Below are 22,716 nucleotides of genomic sequence, written 5' to 3'. Positions count from 1 at the left end.
GTACAAAGACATGTATAATATAGTAATCTGATATAATAAATGAATTTTTTTATGCTATTTCCAGTCTTTATACATCCATTTCATAAGCATTTACTGAAAATGGGATTAACAGTGTTAAAACCTAATTATGTAAAATTATGATTTTGGCATAGACTCCACTTGGCATTGCTCACCTGATTAATAAACACTTAATCTACGTGATTTGACTGAAATACTGAGTGATTGGATCTATATTTATGATAAAGATGGGCTAGGGTAATGCACAAATAAGCAATAGCAGCTGAAAGACAGCAGAACACTGGGAAAACGAATTGAAGTATAAAATGCACACTGATTAGCGACTGGTGCATCTGTGTGTGTTAAAATCTTATTTGAGCAAATAATGCGAACCAAGAGGGGGTTGCCTTTGCAAATGTGCAAAAGTGATTGAATAATTGCAGGTTGAATAATTGCAATAGTGATGGTGAGAAACGAAAGGCGTCGTCTAAGCAGGAGGACTGAATAGAAGAGAAACTAAACAAGTTTTGTGACTGAAGGTGTGCTCAGACGCATGATGTATTTTTCCATGCGCTCCTTTTGGTCGAAAACATCTCACTGATTTTTTTCCATTATTACATACAGATTTCCTGTCTGAGTGTCACTCAGGTTTCTCAAACCAAGGTGTCCTCCAGCTCCTCCTCTGAAGCCCAATTTTAAATTCATCCTAACTTGATTAAAAAAGCCCCCCTGGCTCCTGTTCTTTCTCCAGTGACATTACTGCTTCATTTGAGGGGGTGGACCCTGCTCTGTTGACTCCTAACACAATTGCTTTCTCAGATGGTTCCCCATATGGAGGTCTCATCACTATATTATTCTAAAGGGAAGAAGAGTGCAACACTGGTGCACCATGTCCAGCTGCTCTGTTAGCATTTGTGTTACCTAGAGGTGACCCTCGTGGCTTTTTTGCATATTCATCACCAATCAGCCATCATCTTTTCCCCCTTACTCCTGGCAAAGAGCTATTTTTATTCTACTCAAACTCGACACGCAGGAGCAGAATGAAAACACCTTATTTGCACAGGGAAGGTAGTGAATGCTAATTTTCCATGAGTAGTAATTAAAAATGTACTGTTTTTTTTAGCTTAATTGTTTTTCAAAAATTTAAACTGACAAAAAGTCATCCACAAAATCATGCTTTTGCACATACCACGATCCAATTATGCATCATCTACAGCTGCTTATTCAACTGCAAAAATAAAGTTTGTCAGTTTATAGTTGTCCTTACTCTTGCCTGGATAAGAATCCTCCATAGGTGTTTTTCGAAGACGCTGTTATTCTTATGACCAGATAGTTTAAAACACTGATCTACTTTGCTTCTTTGTCTTCTCAGCACCATCTGGTACGAATTACACGCACGTGAATGGCCTTACAAGAGTCAACCAGCAGAGGTGATCATATGGCAGATCGGCAGTGGGATGAAACCCAATCTTGCACAAACTGGCATGGGGAAGGAGATATTAGTAAGAGCTTCTTTTTTTTCTTTTTAACTTTTCACTATTCATGAATCACCTTTTCCTTCAAAATTAGCTACTTTATAATTTTCGTGTTTAAGCACTCATTGAAAGATTACCTTGCCTGATAAAGACAGGAAGGTCATTTTCACACATGCGGTACATCATCTGTCAGAGCTTTATGTAAAAGTGTAGATGTCTTTACTCCTCTGGCTCCCAGTTGCAAAGTTTATGCAATGCGTGATTGATCCCATGAGAGCAAGTAGCTGTCTAGTGTAATTGTCTCCCCATGAAGCACCCCAGCCTTAGCCAAATTGACTATTTTCAGAGAATGCATTTGGTGTGAAAATTCTCCTGCTGTGTGCTATTGTAAACCAAAATGTTTAAATTAGTAAAAAGATTAAGTAGTGTGAAAATTTTCAAAACATTCTTTGAATTTAATTATTACGTTTTTGTCACTTTTTCTGTTGTTGTTAAGTAAATGAAGCAGATTAAGTAAACTCCAAGTATAACTTCATTTTACTGAACCATTTCTGCTATCTGTCTGCTAGTCCGCACTTGTCTCTTAATAATAGATTTTCCTGAGTAGATGTTCTGTTATAATGGAGCAAAGTATGTTTACAGTTCATTTGCATAATTGTGTTTTTTAGTTCTTCCTGTTAGACTAGTGATGCTGTGGTAGCATGAATGAAGTGAGCTGTTGGGTTAATTACGGTCCCTGTTACGCCCCACTTAAGAACGAAGTGTCGACTGGAGCGAGGGGTAACACAAAGTGAAAGGGAACACATGAACTACTGGAGAAATAGATGTCAGTATACAAGATTTGTTGCCTAAAACTACTACAGTAAAACAAGCACAGGGAAGCTCTTTTCTTCAGGGTCTCCAAGGCCAAAACAATAAACAAAACACCCCACTTTAGCTAGAAATCAAAACCAAGTACTCACTAACCAAAACAAAATACAATGGCTGAGCTCCCTGTCTAACCAAACCAGGAGAAAACAGTTGAAACAAAAAAGGCAGAGAACCCCTACCTGCTTCCACAATGACAAACTAATTAACACAATAAGGGTACACCTTTGCTTACAATAAAAGAAAGAAAAACCAAAGTTCACAGAGGGTAAGTTCTCACACACATACACACTAAGGCCCGCTGCCCAAAACTCTACAGCTCACAGCTCTGGCAAACATGGGGAAAATGGCAGGGGGTGTGGCAGTTTAGGATGGCAGACTATATGCCGTGGCTGACGAGCTGGAACACACCTCAGCTGTGGCTCATGAGGCAGACCTGCAACACAAGAAAAGGAGAAAAACAACTCTTCTACAGAGGGAGAGCCACTAGAGGTCAGCGACCGTAACACCCCCCCACATAAAATATCACATACAGTAAACAGACACCTTTAACAACTGCCACCAGGTCCGTTACTGGGGTTAAGGAGTTAATACTGGGTCCTGGACAGTGCGTCAGCCACCACGTTGTCCACACCTCTCTGATGTCGGATGTCTATGTTATACTCCTGAGCAAGCAACGCCCATCTCATCAATCTTTGGTTATGATTGTACATGTGCTTTAGGAATACCAGAGGGTTATGGTCAGTACCATGACAGGGGTGGTGGTTGACCCCACGTACACGTCGAAATGCTGCAGAGCAAGCAACATGGCCAGGGTTTCCTTCTTAATGGTGGAATAGTTGAGTTGATGAGGCTTGAACTTAGCTGAGAAGTAGGAAACCGGGTGACTGATGCCATCAACTCCATCCTGCAACAGTACTGCTCCAGCGCCCGTAGCGCTTGCATCCACTTCCAGCTTGAAGGCCTTGCTGAAGTCAGGAGCAGCCAGTACAGGGGCACTGCAAAGGAGAGACTTGGCACAGTCAAATGCATGTTGGCACTCAGCAGTCCATACGAAGAGTTCCTTTGGACTGCACAGACGAGTCAGGGGAGCCACCACTGTTGAAAAGTTCCGGCAGAAACATCTGTAGTAGCCCACCAGACCCAAGAAGCGTCTGAGCTCCCGTCTGGTGGTGGGCACCGGGTAGCTCAGTACGGCCTCCACCTTTGCATTCACGGGGCGCACCTGGCCATGTCCCACTTGTTTTCCGAGGTATGTCACTACCGCCTTGGCAAATTCACACTTTGCCAGGTTCAGAGTTAGGGAAGCCTGGGTTAAACGAGCAAAAACATCCCTCAGAGTACTCACGTGATCAGTCCAGCAAGAAGAATATACCACAATGTCATCCAAATACACATTACAACTGTGAATGTCTGCTAACACAAGGTTCATAAGTCGTTGGAAAGTGGCTGGTGCATTCCGCATGCCAAACGCCATCACTGTGTACTGCAAGAAATAGTCTGGAGTAACAAATGCTGAAATATCAGAGGCTCTGCTAGTTAGAGGAACCTGCCAGTACCCTTTTAACAGATCTAGCTTTGTTATGTAGGTGGCGGCTCCAATACTGTCTATGCAGTCTTCCATGCGAGGCAATGGGTATGAGTCAGGGACTGTGACTGCATTTACTCTCCTAAAATCAGTACAAAAACGAGGAGAACCATCTGACTTTGGTGTCAGCAGACATGGAGAGCTCCAAGAGCTATGGCTAGGTATCGCCAAACCATTTCCAAGCAGGTACTGTACCTCGTTTTTCATTAATTCCCTCTTGAGTGGGGGGCACCGGTATGCGTGTTGCTTAATAGGGCACGCATCACCCACGTCAATGTCGTGCTTTAACACTGGGGTTTTAGACGGTACATCCCCAAACAGACTAGGGTGCGCTTGGATCAGATCTTTCACATCGTCTCTCTCGTCATGAGGAAGATAGGAGAGGTACGTGTCTAAGGCACCAAGAACCTCTGAGTTTGCAAGCCTGCCGCTCTGCTGACCTTCACTACCCTTCACCAAACCATCATCATGGTTTATGGGCACAGAAATGAGTGAGATGGAGCCCTCGCGATCGTCTTCCCTAGAGTGAAACAGTTTCAGCATGTTTATATGGCAGAGCCGTGTTTTACGCCTCCTATCCGGAGTGCGAACGATGTAGTCTGTGTCATTGACTTTGCTCTCTACCACATATGGTCCCGCAAATTGGGCTGACAGAGACGGACCAGATGTGGGCACCAACACGAGTACCTGATCACCAGGTTTAAAAGAACGCTGCACTGCCTTCCGGTTATACTGCCGCTTCATTTTCCCTTGGGCTGCTGACAGAGACTTCTTAGCTATTGCACAAGCATGGTACAAACGTTCCCGACACTGCGTGACAAACTCAAGCACATTTGATTGCGGCTGCACATCAGACAAAAACTGTTCTTTCAGGGCTTTTAGAGGCCCTCTCACACTGTGCCCAAAAACTAATTCAGCAGGGCTGAAACCAAGGGACTCCTGTTTTGCTTCACGAGCTGCAAACAGTAGGAATGGCAGTCCCTCATCCCAGTTCTTGTCAGTCACCAGACAATATTTTCGCATCATCAACTTTATGGTCTGGTGCCATCTTTCTAGTGCACCTTGTGACTGGGGATGGTAAGGGCTGGAAGGGATGTGTCTGATACCAAGTGATTGTAATGTCTGCTTGAACAGTTTTGACTGGAAATTGCTGCCTTGGTCGGTCTGAACAATTCTAGGCAGACCAAATGTTGAAAAGAATTTAAGTAGAGCCTTAATCACAGTGGGAGCGGTGATTTTTCGAAGTGGTATGGCTTCAGGAAAACGGGTTGTGGCACACATGATTGTCAAGAGGAACTGATTACCCGTTTTTGTTCTGGGTAGAGGACCCACACAGTCCACTAAAACACGCTCAAAAGGCTCCCCAACTACCGGGATGGGTTTAAGAGGAGCAGGTGGCACCGCCTGATTAGGTTTACCCACAATTTGGCAAACCTGGCATGTTTTGCAGAACTTGGCAACGTCTTTCTTCAGACCTGGCCAGAAAAAGTGCTGAAGAACACGGTCATAGGTTTTAGTAATACCTAAATGACCTAACCATGGGTGTTCATGCGCAAGCTGCAATATGCCACCCCGGTAATCCCTAGGAATGACTATTTGGCGTACCACCCCCCAACCCTCATCACCTCCTTCCTGCTGTAATGCAGGTCTTGAGACCCATTTTCTTAGCAGTAACCCATCCTCAAGATAAAACCTGTGTGCCTTTTTATTGTTTGCTAACTCGCTTACCTCTTTAAAACAGTTAGCGAGTGACTCATCCTTTTCCTGAGCCTGGCTCAAACACTCACGTGAGACCGGCAAAGGAAGAACCTCAGACAGAGTAGCCAGACCCTGTTCATCGAGCGCTGGTTTAGAAGGGCTAGCAGCTGGCTCTCTGTCCCCAGTTAGAACAGATCCAAGAACAGTCTCACTTAGGTTCACTTCCTCCAGCTTCCGAGCTTGCGACCTGGTAAGAACACTGACAGAAAACACATCAGGGTGGGATTTCAACAGCTCGTCCTCTTCCGGGATACAGCTGGGTTTATCCACCACCTCAGGAACAGGGAGTACTTTGTCCCCAGCAATATCATTTCCCATTATAAACTCAACACCCTGAATAGGAAATGAGTTTCTTACTGCAACCTTGAACAAACCAGAGGCTAACCTCGACTGCACATGAACACAATGTAATGGTGCAGGTATGTAGGCCATCCCAATACCTTGCACTATTGTACTAGCGTTACAAGATGACTCATCACTGACTGGCAAAACGTCGGCCAATAGAAATGACTGCGAGCCACCCGTGTCCCTCAGTATTCTCACGGGCTTTTGATCCCCAGGAAACCCTGTTAAGGAGACAAAACCATCGAAAATGAAGGGTTTAAAACACTTATCAGGTTCACTCATGGTCACATGGGGGGGGGGGGGGAGCTCAGCGACTAGACTAGGCCAACCCCTTTGGCTTGTTTTAATTGCTGGGGCACTTGTTTACGTTTAAGAGCCAAACACTCAGAAACTATATGCCCCACTTTGTGACAGTAGAAACATTGTCTATCAGACTTGGAACCCAAGGAACCCCTAGGTTGTTGAGGCTTTGTGTCCTTTTCCAGTCGTTCATGATAGTGTGATTCGGATTTACCCACAAACACGCTTTTGTGCGTTAGAGCAAATTCTTCTGCCAGGACAGCTGCCTCCTGCAAAGTGGCCACTTTTTGTTCATTCAGGTACAGCACTGTACGATCAGGAACACGGTTTTTGAATTCCTCCAACAATACCAGTTCACGCAATGCGTTAAACTCTGACACTTTGCTTGCTTGACACCACCTATCAAATACTGTCCCTTTTTCCCTTGCGAACTCAAGGAATGTTTGAGCAGCGGATTTCCTCAGGGTTCTGAAACGCTGCCTGTAGGCTTCAGGCACCAACTCATAGGCTCTGAGTATAGCGCTTTTGACATTGTCATACACAAGACTGTCCTCGATAGTGAGAGCTGCGCATACTTCCTGTGCCTTACCAATTAATTTGCACTGAAGCAAAAGGGACCAAACCTCCTTGGGCCAATGTAAAGCCATAGCAATGCGCTCAAACGCATTAAAATAGGCCTCCACCTCAGTCTCCCTGAATGGTGGAACTAGGGCAATGTTTTTGCCCACATCAAATGCCGGAGGTGCAGGAGCAGGGGGAGAATTATCTGAAGGATTGCTATTGTTGTCTTCATCCTTCACTGTAGGTGGAGCAGAAGGCTCAGGAGACAATTTGTTAGCTTGCAACTCCAGTTGACGCAACCTAATAGATGTCTCAGCTTCTAGCTCCCGACACTTTAACTTGAACTCAAGCTCATCCTTACGTTCCCTTTCTTTGGCCTCAAGTTCAAGACGAACTAAACGTACCTTTACGCGTGCACTAACACTGGGATTACTAGATTCGACAGAGAAGGGCTCAAACCGTGGAAGAGAGGTTGGTGGCTTTCCCTCACCTGGTTTGACCACCGTAGGTGTCCCCGCCCCCTCCTCAGCACAAACCTGAGGATGACCAGAGGTTTCGAGGAGTGACGCGGCATCCCCCGAGACCACCTCCAAGGGGAACACGCCTTTCCCAACCAACCCACTGACAACAAGAGTCTTTAACTCGCTCTTCTTCATGGACTTGGCCACAAGGATTTCATAATGCGCGGCAACAGCACACAAATCCTCCTTCCGACATGCATCAAGCTGGTCCAATGCAGGCCTAGCTATAAAATCACCCAGGCTAAACTGCGCCATAACCCAAATAATCCCGGACGAGCCCCCACTTATGTTACGCCCCACTTAAGAACGAAGTGTCGACTGGAGCGAGGGGTAACACAAAGTGAAAGGGAACACATGAACTACTGGAGAAATAGATGTCAGTATACAAGATTTGTTGCCTAAAACTACTACAGTAAAACAAGCACAGGGAAGCTCTTTTCTTCAGGGTCTCCAAGGCCAAAACAATAAACAAAACACCCCACTTTAGCTAGAAATCAAAACCAAGTACTCACTAACCAAAACAAAATACAATGGCTGAGCTCCCTGTCTAACCAAACCAGGAGAAAACAGTTGAAACAAAAAAGGCAGAGAACCCCTACCTGCTTCCACAATGACAAACTAATTAACACAATAAGGGTACACCTTTGCTTACAATAAAAGAAAGAAAAACCAAAGTTCACAGAGGGTAAGTTCTCACACACATACACACTAAGGCCCGCTGCCCAAAACTCTACAGCTCACAGCTCTGGCAAACATGGGGAAAATGGCAGGGGGTGTGGCAGTTTAGGATGGCAGACTATATGCCGTGGCTGACGAGCTGGAACACACCTCAGCTGCGGCTCATGAGGCAGACCTGCAACACAAGAAAAGGAGAAAAACAACTCTTCTACAGAGGGAGAGCCACTAGAGGTCAGCGACCGTAACAGTCCCCATGTTAGCACAGTCACTAATGTACAGAGTGATACCCTGCTCAGTGCTAAAATGAAGACCTGTGAAGTGAACCTTAAACTGCTGTGCTGATGCTTGTCAAGCATGAGTCATCACTTACCATTAAAGTTTCATGCCAGTCAAAGGACTAATACATCTTTTTAAATATTTTATTAGGAAGTTAATTAGTTAACATTACTTTTGTCTACCTAAAGCAGTGAAATTGTAATATTACATTGTTTTAGTGTAAAAAACTAAATAGATAAAAAAGAAAAAGAAAGAAAATAAAGACACACACATATGTGTGTATCTGTATATATTTGTATGTGTATATATTTATATGTGTACATATATATATATATATTATATCTGCCATTGAGGTTAAATTTTTATTGACTTGAGTATATTAATGTTGACTTCCATGACATTCTGACTCCCAGCTTAGCATGTATGGACACTTTGTTAGAAATGTTAATGCAGCTGCTAGCCCCTTTCCATGATTAGGGATATCCATTCAGTATTCCGATGTGAGGGAAATCTAAACTTGTCATAACATTGCCTCAGGAGGTAGGTGAGGTGGCAGATACTTTAATCACATGGACTTTAAATCAGAGTTTTTCATCCCAACTGGGATGACTTATTCTTTTTTCCCCCTCTTTTTTGAATTTTATTTTACTTTTGCTTTTTCTGATGCTATTTTGTTAGGTTTTAGTCAATAAATTAAGACTCAGGTCTTTCCCAGCATATATAAAGCATATGTTAAAAGGCACATTTCTCCCATCTGCAAAATGTGGGAGAAATGTTATATGTTGGGCTCGAAAAGAGCTTATGACTTTGTAAATACTTAAATTAAACGGTAATTAAATACTACATGTAGCATAAACACTTGACTTTCAAGTTCATCAACTTGAAAAATTAAAGGCAATCATTTGCTTTAACTTGTCTGAGTTCAGTCATCTTATTTGGGTTTACAGTAATGTGAGAAAGGCGACCGGAGACAGTGTCCTGATTCTCCTCACTTTGTAATGAGTTTATGTGTAGAAACAGCTCAAGCAATCGCAGGTTGGATTCATCTGAAGTAGATTTTCACATGACACCAACAAAAGGTATTTGAAGAATGCTTTTAATTGAAATTGAAAAATCTCTGTAAAGATGACAGTGTGCTAATATTTTAAGGGTGTCAAGTCAGATTTCACAGTCAGGTTGGAAACACTGTCCTTTGTTTGAAGATATTTGGCTTTGTCTTTGCATTCGTCTTGATAGTCCCTTATGTGGTTGTAAAGTTTGTCAAATGCCATTTGAACGAAAATATTTCTTTACAGATTGCACACTTAGGTTGTGTAGCCCAGCTTAAGGAACAAATTTCAATCTTCTTGGTTTAGCTCATATGCCAGCCAGCCTTGTTTGCATGTATGAAATGTAAGTCAAAACCATTGCTGGGTCTGCTTGTGTTACAGTTCACTATCAGATAATCAGGCCAAATTACACCAACTAGCTTCATGAAGTTTTTAGACAACCTGGACACACCTGTTTCTTTCATCACATAAGCACCTGAAAAAGATCAAATAATTAGTTTTTTTTCTGTGTCTTTGCTTTCCAGGATATTCTGCTCCTCTGTTGGGCATACAAGCCAGAGGAGCGACCCAGCTTCTCCAAGCTGGTAGATTTACTGGAAAAGTTGCCAAAAAGGAACCGCCGCCTTTCCCACCCAGGGCACTTCTGGAAGTCAGCTGAGTATGTCAAATAAGTTAGGGACATAAAACGGCAAACAATCAGCAAGTATAAAAAAGCAGCCGCCATAACTCCACATAAATAACCCACCTCCTTAAAGAATGCACTGAATCCAAAAGCCAGCCCAGTGATGAAAACTGCCCGTGCTGTGTGTATTTTCATGGAATGTTGGCATGTGTGTGTACAGATACGTTGACTGTCCAGTTTCTCAAAGCAGTCGGGACTCATATTTTCTTTGGTTTGATTCACACCATACTGGATATATTTCCTTTATCTTTTTGTCTTTTACTATTGACTTGTTCCCGTCATTATATTTATTTCTTGGCTGTATCTTGCTTGTAATTTCAAACAGATCACGTCATCCTGGACTTAAAAAAAAAGTTTTGAACAAATGTTGTTTTTTGTGTTTTTTTTTCCATGTTTTATTCTCGTTTGGTTCGAATGAGTGTAAACGTTGAACATCACATATTGTATATATTCATAACATTATGTTGGCATTCCTTATGTCTGTCAAATGTGTAGACCATTTTGTCAGCGTTACCTCATTGTCTCATGTGTGGATGTCCAGGTTTCATCTTTGTCTCAAATGTTTTGTCTAACTGAAAATGCCCTTTTATTTACACCGTACCATTTGAATGTGAAGAAGCCAGCATCCCTGTTTGTGTGGGGATGTGTTGGCCCAGTTCTTTGATGGGAGACTGTTCTCTGATCAGCCTGTGCTTTGAATATTGCCTGTGAACATAAGCTAGATGTTTGAACAATAACAGCCTTTGGGAAAAAAAAGAAAAAGAAAAAAAAAAGCCACCGGTCAGACCAGGAATCCCCTACTTGACGATGTTCTGTGAAATTGCTGACACTTGAAATGTAGTTTTCGTCAGCTGAACTAATTACCTTTCGGTAGTGCTGTCACTGAGCCCCCCCCCCCCCAAAAACCATTCCCCAGTTCCCATAAATCACTGTATACTATTTTTCTTTAAATAGATAATGGCAGATAACAGTATAATATAGATCCAAAGCTTGTTACAGTGTAGTCGGTACAGTAATTTTAAGTTATTTTAAAGTTGTAGACCCTAATCACAAAGTTTTACAAGTTACACATTAGTTTACTCAATATGTGTATCCAATGGAAAAGATTTAAAAAGCTTAAAATCCCCATCTCTGCACTGAAGTGACTGTTGGACATAGATTGAGAAAAATGTGGCTTCTGAATAGCAAAATAAAATTTAAAAAAGGTTACAAAGTTTCTTAAAAGCAGTGTTGGAGTCACTTTGAAACTGAACGCTTCAAATAAATTCTTCCTAATCTTAAATATTTATTGAAATCCCTCCCTCTGCACTGTTCTCGGATGGCAGGTTTTAAGATCTACTCTTCCAAGCTGAATAAATAATCTTGTAATCAGCTGTGTGTTCAAAATGAATTTTACAGGCAGCTTGACTGCATTCATATCTGAGAAAGAGATGCATACAAATGATACATTCTTGTAAGATGTAGGTAATTAAAGCAGGACTTTGCAACTGTTGTTGAGGAGTTACGAGATAATGCTAAAGCTACTTCTTCCAGTATTGCATAAATTGGTAAATCTGCTTTTTGCTAATGTCAGCCACCGTAAGTTATGGTTGCACCACTCTGCATTACTAAAAAATTATCATTTGTAAGATTTTAGTTAATTCTCATCTGGTATACAGAGTCAGTGTGATTTTTCTTAGCTACCTGCTCCTTATGAATATAACAGAAATATGGCATTCCTTGTGAATGCAAGCAGATAAAATGTAATGTTCCTCTCTGATGGTTACTTAAAAATCGTTGTTTGCCCTTAGATGTTGTTTTAAATATACCTGCCATCAGATGCTATAAAAGTTCTAAAGGATAAGAAAAACTGGAGCAGTAGAAAATGAATATATGTCTTTATTTGCTGTGATAATTGGCAAGATTTGATAGTGTTAACTTCTTTGCCAGGTTTATTGTTTAATTAGACACAACAGCTTTTCCATCTGTGTCTACAATGATGGCTTTGAATGGGTTATTTTTGACAACAACACTGGTATAAAGCTGACTGTGGAGCACATTTAAAAATAATCTGAAACTTGCAATCATGTAACTTAAATCTGGCTGAATTTTCCCTTTAACATATCAGGAAAAAAATAAATAAAACATATCAGGATGCTGAAGACCACCCCTGGCCATTTTTCTACTTCATACTGTATATCAAAATATATTTTAAATGTATGTTATAGAGAACTAGCTAAGTCATATCACCATGAAATTGGAAGCTGTGGCATAATTTGAGCTGTACACTGCTTGATTCTGTCTAGCCACGTTGAATAGATGGAGACAATCCAGTCATGTTAAATAGCCATTTTCACCTCATTATATACACATCTGCCAGTGTTGGAAAATGCATACAAACAATCTGCTGCTGTTTTTGGGAGTCTGTCTATTTTGGAATTGCTCAGATTCAAATATTGTAAGTGGATCATTTATATTTGTACTGTTTACAACTTTAAAGTGCATGAGATGGACTATCAAAGATTGATTCTTGTTAAGAAAAAAAAATCCTTCAATACTATATATAAAAAGTATGTGAGCATTTTTCTGATGACCTGTTGTCCATTGAGCAGTTTGATCTCAAATTTTACATCAGGCTTTGCAAAACTTTTCAACAGCTTTGTTCGAGAGAATGATTGTTGCAGCATATTTATAGATTATATAAATGATTATACTAGAATTAAAATTTAAAAAGTTACGACCTGTGCACATGCTTAAGTTGACAACAAACCGACTGGACAACAATCAAAGATATAACATTAATGCCAAGTGTACATAACAGATTGTAGACAATGTTTTATCGTCACTTGCCGTGATAATAATATTCCTTGTGAACTTTTTGAACTTTTTCTTTTGAATGTATAAATTGTGTTGTGTTTTTTGTTGCCTTTGTTATCTGTTCATTTTAATTTATTTCCTTCATTTTCCTTCTAATTGCATAAGCATTGATGCTGTGTTGTTTCTTTTCCTTGATTCCGTCCCTGTAATGTAGATGATAGCTCCAAAAAGCTTGTATTTAATGATGCCTTATGGTCCATGGCTTAGTGATGAGTAGATTTTGATCACAAGCTCTTTTATTTGCACTCATCCTTTAAAAAGTGTATGACAATAAAAAGATGTTTTCATTTTGGACGTTTTCTCTTTCTTTTATGACATCTTTTATCTTAGTCGACCCTTATCCATATTTTATGTTGGTTCAATTTTTTAACACATCTTCACAAACAAATGCACTTCCTAAAATTCAGTCTTATATAGTAAAAGTAAAATGTAGATTTCGATGATCTGCTCTCAATTTCTAATAAACTGTCATAATAAAATTGAAATATCTATTTTATATAATTTGCAGGCTTATAAGATGGCTGTTAGTCACATAGAACAGTAGCTTTAGTCAATGTGCTGTTTCTATGGTGGAAAAATAATACAGAGATGAAGATAAAATACCAATGAACCATCGCAACTCTTAACATCCTGTTTTTTATTGTAAGATGCTGTGCAGTGAGATAGTGCCAAAGCACGCAGCCACTCTGCAGGTGCTCACAAACTAAATGAATTCTCTAGTTGTTGAATATTCCCAGCTGTCCATCCTTTGGAAAAAAATTAACTGAAGCAATCAGCAGCACACAATTGTAGTGAAAAGCAATTTAAAGTGATATTCTTTCAAGAAAATCTTGAAAGAATAGGCTAAAACCAACTTCACATCCACAACAGGATCTATTAAATGAGCCATTATTTTAAGAGGTTAAAGACATCAGTTGAAATCTACAGGTTTATTTCTACTTTTTCTACCAGTGAACTGTTTCCATGACACCCATAAACTAAGTTTAGCTGGGTTTGTCATGTGGAAATGCCTCAGCCTGCATGCAGTAAGATAACACAATCCATTGCCCTTTTTAGAAAATCAAAAATAAATGGGTAATTCATTAAAAGTCCTGGTTCGATCCCCCAGCTCTCTCTGTTTTGGTCGTTGTGTCCTTGGGCAAGACACTTCAAGTACTGCCTACTGGTGTTGGCCAGAGGGGCTGATGGCGCGATACGGCAGCCTCGCGTCTGTCAGTCTGCCCCAGGGCAGCCTTGGCTACAGCTGTGGTTTGCCTGCACCAGTGAGTGAATGAATAGTGGAATTGTAAAGCGCTATATAAATGCAATCCATTATTAAATAATGTACAACCCCAACTCTAAATGAGCTCAGATAAGTAAAAATAAAAGGAAACTGCAGTGATTTGCAAACTTCATAAACTCCAATTTAAATTTCATGGCAGCAGCACATCTCAAAAAAGCTGGGATGTTTACCATCCCCTAACAGCCGTAAACATCTGTGAACTGAGCAGACTAATTGTTGGAATTTTGGGTGAGGAATGCTGTCCTATATGTCTTAGGATTCAAGCTATTCAGCAGTCCTAGGTCTTTTTTTGTATTTGTGTTTCATAATGCACCAAATGTTTTCAGTTAGTGAAATGTGTGGACAGCAGGCAGGCACTAACACACACTAATACTATCAGAGACGCAGACTTTTGAACTGAGTGCTGATAATAAGTCAGATGATCCCTCTCCTCTGCAGTCCAGACGATGCAGTGTCTATGCTTACCAAAACTAATTTCAAATTTGGATTTGTCTGACTACAGAACAATTTTCCTCTTAGGTGCGGTCCATTTTAAACAAGCATATATGGCCCAGAGAAGACACCAGTGTTGCTGGATGATGTTCACATATGGCTTCTTCTGTGCATGATGAAGCTTAACATTTACAGGTGCCATGTCGAACTGTGTTCACAAACAGGGTTTTCTGGAAGTGTTCCTGAGCCCATGCAATGGTTTTCATGACAGGCTTATGCCTGTTTTTAATGCAGTGCCACTGAGGAACTGAAACTCAAGAGCATCTGGTATTAATTTGTCCCTTATCCCATGTACACATAGATTTATCCCGATTCTCAGAATCTTTCGGTGACATTATGTACTGTAGGTTATGATTTACAGTCATTGCAAGTTTATGTTGAGGAACAGTTTTCTGAAATTGTTCCAGAATTTGTGATGCAGTTTGGGGTTGTTGTTTTTTTTTTGTTTGTTTGTTTGTTTGTTTTTTCTTCTTTGCAGAGAGGTGAACTTCTGCCTGTTTTTACCTCTGAGAAACTTTTCTTCTCGAAGATGGCACATCATTCTGTTGCCAATTAACCTTATTAGTTGCAAAATCTTGCTACAGCTGTTCCTTTTTTAGTACCACCTACCTTTCCAGTGCTTTGTTCTCCTATCCTGACTTTTTTGAGATGTAGGGTTGACATTAAATTTAAATTGAGCTAATATTTTTCTTAAATTGGTGCATTTTCTCAGCTGAAATATTTGATGTTTTCTATAATCTACTGTGAATGAAATATGAGGGTTTTTTGGGAAAGGACAGTAGACTGTATCAGTTTGTACTTGTCTTGAAGTCTTTTGTCCCCTAAAATGAAAAGAAACCATTTATTTCAAAGGCTGTAGGAAGGCAATGATGAAAGATCCCCATGGGCACTAACATCTGACTTCAACAATACATGATGAAGATATCAAGATAATAATCATATAACAATGCGCAATGTGCAAAAATGGGGTCTTGATTTCGATGAACATTTATCTTAACTTTTCACAACTCTAAACTTATATACATAAGTATCTGTGATACTTTTTTGTGTACCTTGGTTAGAAGCTTATTCATAGCACATTTTAGACAAACATAAGGAAACCAAGGATATTGAATATATCAACTTTATATACATCAGAATTACTTTGAACATGTATCGTGGCATTCACGTCAGTGAAGCTGTTCCAATAGTACAAAAATTCTTTCATTTATTTCCAGTCTTTCGTGCACAAACTGGCATACTGATGATAGTGTGTGCATGTGTGTGCAAGTATCTGTGTCATACAGTGTCAGACCTGTGACTCACTGGTTGAATAGACAGAATGAGTTAGTGAGGGCATGGAGCAGAAAAATGAAATGATAGATAGGTGGACAACCAGCCCTCCTCCTCTACATCCAACATTAAAGTCCAGCCTCAGTCACCGAAGTGTAAAAAATCCACATCACCCAATCTCAGGAAGGCCTGAAGCCCACCAGAGCATGAATGTTTGGTTTCTGTCGACATTCTTAAAAGTGTTAAAACCCGATAAGGTTCAGTGCATTTCTTGTTATAGTATATACTGACATAAGAAGCAAAAATAAAAACAACAGGGATTCACAAGGTCATTAAATTAAATATGTTCCTTTGCTGTGATTATTATGGATAATCCACTTGATGGCTATCATAATAAAATCCTAATTAAAAAAAGAAACAATAATAACACAGCTCCTTAAAAAACCTAAAGGAACAATGGATTTGCAGGCTTAACAGCTTTCTAAAGTGATACGCAAGTTCTTGCAAATACTAAGTTGTAATTCTTTCTGCGCTCAACGTTTCATAAATAAGATTTGAAAAAAATTGAGGTTTGAAAAAGTTATTGTCAAGACTGTATAAAAGCAAGTGGATGCTTTTATATTAAAATAATAATTTTAATTTAATTCAATTAGGAAATTATTCATTATTATTGGAAAAGAAAATCACTTTCCTGTTATAAATGTCAAGTTATTTCATTTAAAATAAAATGTTTTTCTGATGTTTGCATTGGGTTGATACCTTTGATCATGTCTTCGTAATATTTTGTCCATCATCTTCATTTTTTATTTATTCCATTTTGAGATCGTTGTACTTTCAGAGCTAATCATAAGGAAAATATACTGTAAGAGCAACACGGCTGCAGGTAATAAAACTAAAAAATACTTTCCCTATACTGAATATTGATGGTCCTCATGGCAGCACAAAACAGGAACCATGCACTATAATAAAGGGAATGGAAAATTATACACTATATTCTCAGCAGAATTTCAATAAAGTTTAATTGCAGAGTGATTTAGAGGGTGTAACTAAAGATGTATTATGAGAACTGAATGTGTTTCAAAATGACACAAAAATCACTGCAAAGGTAGCTGCTCTTTTGGTGTATAAGCTAAAACAATTTTTCTCCCTAAATGATTGGCTATCATAGAAGGATGCAGAAAAACTGTGGTATGGGTTAATGCAGAAGAAATCCAAAGTTATGTGCAAAATGTGTTTATTTATATTTAGCCCCAAGAACAATTTCTCCATAACCTCAACCAACGTGCCATTCTTGGCTAAACATAGTCGCATATGGTATACGATCCACCCCAAACTCTTCCCATTCAATCATTAAAAATAGGGGTAAAAAAGTAAAAATATTGCCACTGAAATTGATCCAGCCACCAGTTGCGTTGCACCTAAACGTGCAAACATAGTTGCGTCAAAGCCTATTTGTCATGTAATGTTCTTCTTGGCACTTCATTGGCTTAATGAGGCTAATTATGCCAACTATGCAAATATAATATAGGTCTACAAAAACACACAGCATAAATATTTCGAAAATAGCAAATTTAGATTAGCTCTGTCACACAGCCTCCAAGGACTGCAGGGCTCTCTTTATTCATTTAAAGACACCCACATGGTTTATTATGCTGGAGATGTATTTCATTAGATCAGGGGTTTGGAAGTCAAACAGAAAGAGAGAGCAGAAGAGCTACAAAGTGTGCCATACAATGGGGATGTCCTAAAGGTTTAGCTTGCCTGAGCCAAAAGTCGTGCCAGTTAGAAAATACTCATTAAGATTTGAAGCTTAACCCCCCCCCCCCCCAAAGACAAAATAGACTGGCAACACCTGTGTGTAAGCACTAAATCCCATGCAAAAGTGGGACTCATTCCCCGTCAAATGAGGTGAAAATGTTAAATAATTGCAACCAGCAGGGTAGTCTGTGTGACATGTTTGGGGAAGAAGTTTTTGGTGGTCAAACTGTGGTAATTTCACATCATGCTCAAGAGCCTGAGAGTGGTTCACTGCCTGACATCCACTTGGCAAACCCACACTGGTTGAACTGTAGATCCCAAAAATAAATCTTACATAATCCAAAGGATGGAGGATGTGACCCTGTCTTCCCCTCCAGCAGGCCCTATGCTGGCCCATCTGGCTGATAATGTGTAACAACAGTGCTTCTCACAAAGATCCATTGTCACTTTCATGGACGCAAAATTTGGATGTCTTATCTGCACAACATATAGAAATAACTGCTTTAAATCTGCTACAAGTCTGAAGGCACACCCTTCACATCTTGACAGTGCATCAAGATCTGAAGACTTACACCAATTCTGAAAAGTGCCAATATGTGACAATTTGAAAGAGACTGTTTGGAATACAGTTCTAGGATGTGTTTAATTTGATTTCCATGTGTTCTGCATTGTTAGATGACAGCAGTTAGACATCTAACAGTGTGGACTCCTGTGGTGCTGTGTGTTAAGACGGAGAATTTAATCTTGTTTTTGTTTTCCTTCCCCTTCCTGCTCCAGGCTGTAATGGAGACATCGATGGGACAGTGTCTTTGTGTGAAGCTCGTCCTCAGCTCTGCTCACATCTGCTCCACCGCCTGCCTGCCTGCCACCCACCTACCCACCCTCTCTTGTCCCACCTTGCTTCCACAACTCTCACCTTTCCTGCTCCTTCTTCTTGCTCCAGCTCTTACACGTTCCCCCTCATGCCTGAATGGACCCTTTAGCGGTCAGTATTGGCCCACTTTCCCAGAGTGGGTGACAAAACACACCGCAGACTTTCAAACAGAGAGGCCTTTCTCCGCTCTATGCCTGAAGCCCTTCCCTAAAACACCCTGTGTCTTTCTGTTGAACACTTTCAACAATCCATACACCACCATTCATGCTACGTTGCAACTCATTTTCAGCTGCAAGTATGTTCTCCAGTATCATGACTGTGCAACATATCCTTCTTAGCTTTTTAAGCTTTGCTCTTGGGGGACATTTTCATGGCAGCTCGCTACAAAATTGTTAACTGCAACATTTCATTTTGCAAGTTGTTTTTTGTTGTTGTTGTTGTTGTTTGTTTTGTTTTGATATTTCTAACACTTTAAACTGATTTGTAAATCATTTTTGAAGGCCCTAACCCTACCCAAATTATGTATAATTTCCACTGCACCACTTGATTTTTCATTTTTTTTCTGGATTTCTGTGCTTGTAACCAGTAATAGCTAACAAACTTGGCCTCTAGAAATACCAATAACATGTTTCAAACTTGCCACAAAAAATGCATTTCTATGAAACATACTGAGAACGATGAAATAGAACATCTGCAGCGAATGAATAACTCAGATGTAGTATGACACAAAGCTTTAGTCAGTGTTTAAAGAAAAAAGATCGCTGTTTTGTTTTAATTTAAGGGCAAAATGTCTTAAAAAAACACTGTAAGGTCTGCTCTTATTTAACCACACATGCTGTCACTGCTAAAATACAGACGCAAATGCTTGCCTTTGGCATCACAACTGCAATATAAATTATAGAACAAAACCCACCATCAACCCCAGCCATACAGCACTTGCAGATTATGCCAGTACATACATGTTGCACTACTACAAAATGTAGTGCGTCATACACGTGACATTGCCTGTACGCAGGCTTCAAGAAAGGCAGTGATCATGTTTCATAAGTTCCCATATGTAAAATTTATAGAGGCTGGGTTGATGTGATTCTTAACATCAAACGTCTGAACATTCTGAACACAACTTGTGGTCACTAAGCAGCTGTATCTGTGCAGTTGGGAGGTCAAGTGCCTTTTTCAAGGACATCTCAGCAGCAGGGGTTAGCAAAGCAAAAAGGTGACTCTTTTTTTGTCACTCATATTGTCCCAGTTGATTTTCGGCATTTCTATCTGAATCCAAATGTGAGAACTTTACTGTTTGTACAAACCAGAAATCATCACATCAGACAGTTTCTATTTCTCTTCTTGCACAGAGAAATTATAGATTGAAAGAAAGCTTTGCATTTCAAAATCTAATCCAAGATTTTCAAATTTACCAGGCAAGTTTGAACAAGTCACTGCTTTTGAAAAAAAAAAATGGAGAAGTGCAGTGCTGGTGGAGGGAATCAAACCTTCCAATGAGAGCATCTCAGTTTAATTGATTCCATTACATGGTCTACTAACTTGGAAATCGACACACCCATTTGTCTGGAGTGACAAATTAATCTCTTCCAAGTGAGTGAAGAAGAATGGAATGAATTCCAAAAACTCCATACCCACGAGACGAATGTTAAAATACCTCTGCTGATATTCACATCCAGTGAAATGAATGCGAGTTTTTGCTTTTCTCTGAGAGATTTGCTTCTACAATATTAGAATCTGTGAGTGATGAGAAATGTTTTGTGTACATGCTATGTGAGCAAATTACAGAGACAAAAAATGTGCTATTTGGACGGAATATTTATATTTGTGTTTATGAAAGACAAGACAATATTTGAAACTTTCCCCACACATGCAGGTGTCTAATGACCTCACAGCTATGCAATGAAAGCAATGGACATAAATAATCATCAGTGACAGTTTTGTGTTTTGTATTTATTTAGCAGTCAGAGTCAACTTTTGTCTTTGAGTACACCTCGAACATTTACATAGAACTGATGGATGGTGTCACTTTTTTTCATAGTGCAGAAAATTGGAGTCATATCCTCAAAGGATGATGTTTTGCTAATTAAGATGGAGCTTTCAGTGACCTCCCTGTGCACTCTTTAGTGAGAACACTTAAAGCCACATCCACCATAAGCTTCACTACTAGAAACATATAAGTGTCTACAGAGGCTGCCTGCAGAATACTTTTAAGGATTGGCGCTGTACTGCTCAGTTCATGGCCACAACATAGCTAAATATGGCATCGTGCTCTATTGTTCCCTTTGCAAAGAATTCAAATGTAAACTTGTCCGTCCTTGGACAATATGAATTAGAATTGTTCTGCCTGAAATTGCTTTGCAGTTGTTTGTTTGAATGGCTACTTTTATATGCACACAATAATGCCATTATTACCAATAATGTGAGCAAAGCATGAGCCTGATTAAGCCTTTGACGTGGTTTCATACTGTGACAGCACCCCCACCCCTCCCCAATTAATGAAATCTTTTTTGTGATTGATGTATTATGTTTGTGTGTGTGTGTGTGTGTGTGTGTGTGTGTGTGTGTGTGTGTGTGTGTGTGTGTGTTAAAGTGAAATGATGGCTGAACATAAAAGGGGAAAGTTTTTTGTTGGTTTGGTTTGTTTTTTTTCTTTTCAGTATGCTCCACTAAAAAGCTTGAGGCAGTGGCAACCAAGAGACACAAACAAGCTCTTATGTTATGTGCATCCTGCCTGAAGCTGTACTGCCTTTTTACTGCCTTAGTTTTACACCTGGAACAGGATCGCTTAAAGAAATGACAACTTTTCTGTTCCATGTGTGTCCTGGCATTAAAGGATGTATATGGTGAGTCTATTTTTCTAGCAATCAAGAATTTCCAAGAAATAAAATACTTGTTAGTTCAAGTCTCACTTCCCTATCTTGTGGTAATAGTTTTATCTAATAATCCAAGATTTTTAAAAAGACCAATTTATATACTTTCCATTTTTCATGTAAAAATCTCCACCATGTCTTTGGTATTAATTTGAATTGTGAAGCGAACATCAGCCACACTAGTGAGAAGTCTGAAAGTCCTAGCTGGCGGAAGCTGATTTAGCACAGTGCTTTTCAGACAATGAAGTATTCTGCATCCTGTGTGAGTGTACACAATGTGGTCAGAGGACAACCACCATTAGACCTATTTCTCAGCAGTTCCTCTTAATCTTCCTACATGCACTTGGCTAATAGGGCACCTTGGAGATCAAACACTGTGGCAGGGCTTCAAAAAATGATTCACAGAAGAAGAAAGGCAGCACCAGACTGCAAAATGAGGTGTTCTCAGCTCCTCTGCATGCCTAATTGATCAATGAAATATTTTCAGGTGACCCAAAACACAGTGATCCATGTACAGATGAGTACATGCAGTTGAGAAAATGAGAAGGTGATTATTTTCCTGCTGAGAACTGTTCATGGTTCACTGTCGAGAGCATCGAGGACAGACAAACAAGGCAGGGTCAGAGAGGTGGAACTCTGGATACATATGAGGCTGATGTGTAGGCTAAACATGTGAGAATGATGCAGCCTTGTAGTGTAATGAGGAATGCTGAGAAACACCATGAAAGTGTTTCAATCTGACTGTTATACCAGGGAGTGCATTGAAAGGGCTTCTTACAATATTTCTGTCATTTTTTTCCCAGAGTTTTGTTTGGAAAGATTTAAACTCAACTATCTGTCATCAAATGAGTCAAACTTGAGAATGTACAGGATGATGTCAAATACAAGCAGCTTTTCCAAAAGGAGAGAACATATTATCCTGAATTTACACAACAACCTCCTTTCTGATGACAACTGCTCATACTGCTGATTCAAATGTACTCTGAATCTGTCGTTAGCATTTGAGTGGATACTGTTTGTTGTATATGAGTATTATTTTTGTCCAGGCCTCATCTCACTGTAAAGCATATCTTTTTTGCTTCTTTTGTTGCCATTATTACCTTAAAATGCTTGGCTGCAACTGTCATAATGCAACACTTTGATGCCCCCCCCCCCCCCCCCCCTCCAGATTTCTGATTTTGATTATGAAAAAAAAAAAAGAAATCATACATT

General features: G+C 39.9%; 1 protein-coding gene across 3 annotated transcripts in view; it reads left to right on the top strand.

Moving 5' to 3' along the window:
• The window catches only part of ksr2 (kinase suppressor of ras 2), a 125,236-nt gene extending 103,224 nt beyond the window's left edge, over nucleotides 1-22,012 (top strand). For 2 of the 3 annotated variants that reach the window (XM_085476194.1, XM_085476192.1), the window contains 2 exons: nucleotides 1,370-1,499; nucleotides 9,940-13,247. In XM_085476194.1, the coding sequence (XP_085332320.1) occupies nucleotides 1,370-1,499; nucleotides 9,940-10,086 (277 nt within the window). In that variant the 3' untranslated portion in view covers nucleotides 10,087-13,247. Of the gene's footprint in view, nucleotides 1-1,369; nucleotides 1,500-9,939; nucleotides 13,248-18,534 lie in introns of those variants that run through there. The other variant, XM_085476193.1, reaches the window with a different exon arrangement.
• The last annotated feature ends 704 nt before the right edge of the window (nucleotides 22,013-22,716 follow it).

Source organism: Copadichromis virginalis, linkage group LG12, assembly GCF_057382275.1.
Source record: "Copadichromis virginalis isolate Kocher_CV1m ecotype Utaka linkage group LG12, C_Virginalis_male_GT1.1, whole genome shotgun sequence".
Taxonomy (NCBI): Eukaryota; Metazoa; Chordata; class Actinopteri; order Cichliformes; family Cichlidae; genus Copadichromis; species Copadichromis virginalis.
This window is presented reverse-complemented; position numbering and strand designations above follow the sequence as displayed.